The sequence below is a fragment of the Quercus suber genome, unplaced genomic scaffold, assembly GCF_002906115.3.
Source record: "Quercus suber isolate HL8 unplaced genomic scaffold, Cork oak 2.0 scaffold_112, whole genome shotgun sequence".
In the NCBI taxonomy this organism is placed as follows: Eukaryota; Viridiplantae; Streptophyta; class Magnoliopsida; order Fagales; family Fagaceae; genus Quercus; species Quercus suber.
In genome coordinates this window covers 99,332-102,651 of record NW_027069577.1, presented here as the reverse complement: position 1 = coordinate 102,651, position 3,320 = coordinate 99,332, and the positions used below count along the sequence as shown (strand labels likewise).

Sequence of the window (3,320 nt, the reverse complement as noted above, 5' to 3'; positions counted from 1 at the left end):
TCTCACCTATTTTGGCAACACTACAAAATTGTCTACTCCCATCTTACTATGCACACACATATAGTACCTCAACTCTATATTAATAATGACGAGGAAATTAGTGACCTTGGACAAGGTTTTTCTCCAAACTAGTTTAAAGAGAAATATTCTAATCTCATCATATATCTTTTTATTAAATGTGAATTTTGAAAATCTAACAGGTGGATTACATGTTCTTTATGTTCTTAACGTGCATGTTAAATTTCGTTCAAATTAGATCTATAAACTTATGTCTTGTGCATAATTTTTTACCAAAAACTTGAAATTTAAATATTTCATTGATGACATTGTTATTGATCTCTAATCTTCTTGAAATTTTGCAAGCTTGGAGAATATATTAAGGACATGCAATCTAAGAGTTAGATTTTCAAAAATCACATGCAATAAAAAGATATATAAAGAGTTTGAATAGTTTCTCTTAGTTTGGAGATAAGGTTTCCATTGACTTAGGGGCCAAAATGCAATTTATGAAGGTTTGGGGGCCAAAGTGTTATGTTGTAGAAAGTTTTTGTGAATGAGCTGGTTGTTTGTTTTTGAGTATAAGGTTAAGTGGGCTTGAGAAAAATTATTGGGCCATTGGGCTGAGATTTTAAGGAGTGGAGATTTGTTAATTTCGAATTAGGCTAGAATTTGAGTTGGGTTTATTACTTTATTTTATGGGCTTGACATACAAGTTTCAGATTGGGCCATGAGAGAGCTAGGCTTAGACCAAGGGAGTTTAGTTGCTAAGCGGTCCTAAGGACTGAGTTCAAACTTGGCTGGCATGGGTTGGACCTCATCAAATGGGTCAGGCAAGAATGGTGGACAAGTATGTATCGCTTGCATACGAGAAATTAAAATTTTAATTATCTGGTCAAAAGCTATATCATTCTAATGGTTTAGATTTTATTTATTTTCTTCTTGTGGTTGGTTCATTCTAGCATGTTCGAAGTTTTGGGATGCCTAAAAAGTGTGGTCACACAAACATGTTATCACCATCAATCAAATGAAAAGGTTTGTTTTAAATGTACTTCAAATTTATAGGCTGTAAAATATGATTTGGTGTGGGATCACTAATATTGAAGTCTTGGTTGTATATATTTTACATGATAGTAGTAAACATGAGTAGAATTCAATCAACGCAACCCAACACTTAAATCTATTATGCTTCTAAATTTACCCAATCACTATGCTTCCCACAAGTCTTCTTTTACACCTTACATTAAAATGTCTTTCAATATATGCATGCATTATTATTTTACTAGATGTGATCAGCTACAAAAGAATATGCTTTATTATTATTATTTTGGGTCACTGACCAAATTCAAATATTTAGGTAAACCACATTAAGTTTTGGTTCAGTTAATAATTATAAGCCTTTTAAATATATGTATATAATGAGATTATGGTACGATTTGATTAAATTGAAATATAATTTCTAAGAAATATAAATAAAGCAAATGATTGCTCAATAAAGTATTAAACATCATTAATACCAATATATCATTTATAGTCCTAACAACTAATAGTTGTTCTTCATATATAAACTTCCCCCCCCATTGCCACCAACCGAAGGTTGTATGGCCCACCTATCTGTCAAGGCATTTGGTGAAGGAAACCTCCCTCCTGAAAATGTAGCAAACTCAGACTTCACCACCAGCTTTAATTCACTCTCATCTTGAAAGTATCGATCCAAACACTTGCTCCTTTCCATAGAAATTTCATGATCCCGATGTGGAGGGATGCGTTTTGGATTCCCCGAAAGCCATTCAATGGAGTAATACCTAGTTAAAGATTAAAAAACAAATATAAATGAAACGTGTGTTTTACTAAAAGGGTGAACTAAGGAAAATAGAAAATAAATGTACTTACTTAGGATTTAAGGAATGAACCAAGCAATGTATTGGTGTACAATTTTTAGTCCATCGATCAATGAGTATATCATACACCACAGCCCAAAATGAGCTATACTGATCATCTTCCAAGCCTTCGTGCCGATATATTATTGCCTTCACCTTCTCTATCATTGAATCCCACATCTCATACACAAGATGAAGACAAGCCTTATCTGTGTTGGCTATTCGTAGCATATCATAAATGGGCCCTGTGAATTCAAGAATATAATCAACCTTATCCCACCAAAGATCACTTAGAATCATATCTTTCACCTTTTGAGCTTTTCCAACATCATCCTCTCTATAAGAAGCCCATTGGTCACTAATAGCCATAGCTTGAAGGCATCTTTTTATCAACTTCAACCTTTTCAACATTACAACAACCGAAGCAAATCTAGTATCAGCAACTTGGAGCAATTTTAATAGACAAAATTCATTAAACATTGCCAACCTCATTGAATGGTTCATGATGAAAACATGTATGAAGGATGCATCATCACCAATACGTGTAATCCAATTACATTCCTCATATGTAACTTCATTTTTTTCAGTATTTTTTGCTGCACAAATATTCTTCAAGGCTAAATTGAGAGTATGGACAACACAAGGTGTCCAAAATATTTTAGGATACTCACCTTCAATAAGAGCTCCAGCAGATTTCATCACACTAGCATTATCAGCGATGACTTGGACAACTTTTTCATGTCCAATCTCTTTTATAGCATCCTTCAACACCCCAGCAATATAATGTTTGTCTTTGAACTCACCTAACCCATCAACTGCCTTTATAAACACTGGACCCCCATCTGATACAGCCATAATATTAATAAGAGGCCTCCTTTGTGGATCTGACCATCCATCAGAAACTATACTTACACCATTTTCAAGCCAAGAGTCCTAATTGGTTTCAAAAGTCTTTCAACATTAGCTCTTTCTTTTTGCAAAAGTGTTGTTCTCAAGGCATTGTATCTAGGAGGAAGATAACCTGGAATGTTATGGGTAGCAGCATATGCATAGGAACTACGATAATATGGGTTCCTTGCAAAGTTAAATGGAAGCCCACCGGTGTAAAACATCCTAGCAATTCTGCTATCCAAATCATGTCTAGCATTATTCTAGAATGCTCTCTCCAAAGGAGAATCCACCTTCCTCCTCTTACTATCAACCGAATTTGTACTATCACTCCCTTCTTGTCTTCGAAATGGGGAAATAGGAGCAAGCCCACGGCCTGGGGGAGGTGGGGGTAAGGGAATTTCACTTCTCCGTTCTCTCTCTTTCTTATCATTCTCAACTTGATCATGCATTCGCTGCATTTCCTGCCTATGGCTCTTCGCCTTAGAGCATGCTCTAATACCTTTGCCAGAAATTGCTAATAAATGAGCCTTAACCCTAGAATAGGATCCCATA

General features: G+C 35.1%; 1 protein-coding gene across 1 annotated transcript; it reads right to left on the bottom strand.

Annotated features, from left to right (window-relative positions):
* Window positions 1-1,540: 1,540 nt before the first annotated feature.
* LOC111999169 (uncharacterized) lies at window positions 1,541-2,732 on the bottom strand. The gene is made up of 2 exons (XM_065775449.1): window positions 1,891-2,732; window positions 1,541-1,802 (listed from the first exon to the last, which is right to left on the bottom strand). The coding sequence occupies exons 1-2, from the start codon at window positions 2,730-2,732 to the stop codon at window positions 1,541-1,543; spliced, it is 1,104 nt and encodes a 367-aa protein (XP_065631521.1).
* Between the last annotated feature and the right edge of the window lie 588 nt (window positions 2,733-3,320).

Excerpts from the sequence above, each read along its gene's own strand:
- LOC111999169 (XM_065775449.1), bottom strand. The coding sequence starts at position 2,732 with ATGGCTGTATCAGATGGGGGTCCAGTGTTTATAAAGGCAGTTGATGGG. Across the intron at positions 1,803-1,890 it reads GTTCATTCCTTAAATCCTAA|GTATTACTCCATTGAATGGC; the intron begins GTAAGTACATTT and ends ATCTTTAACTAG.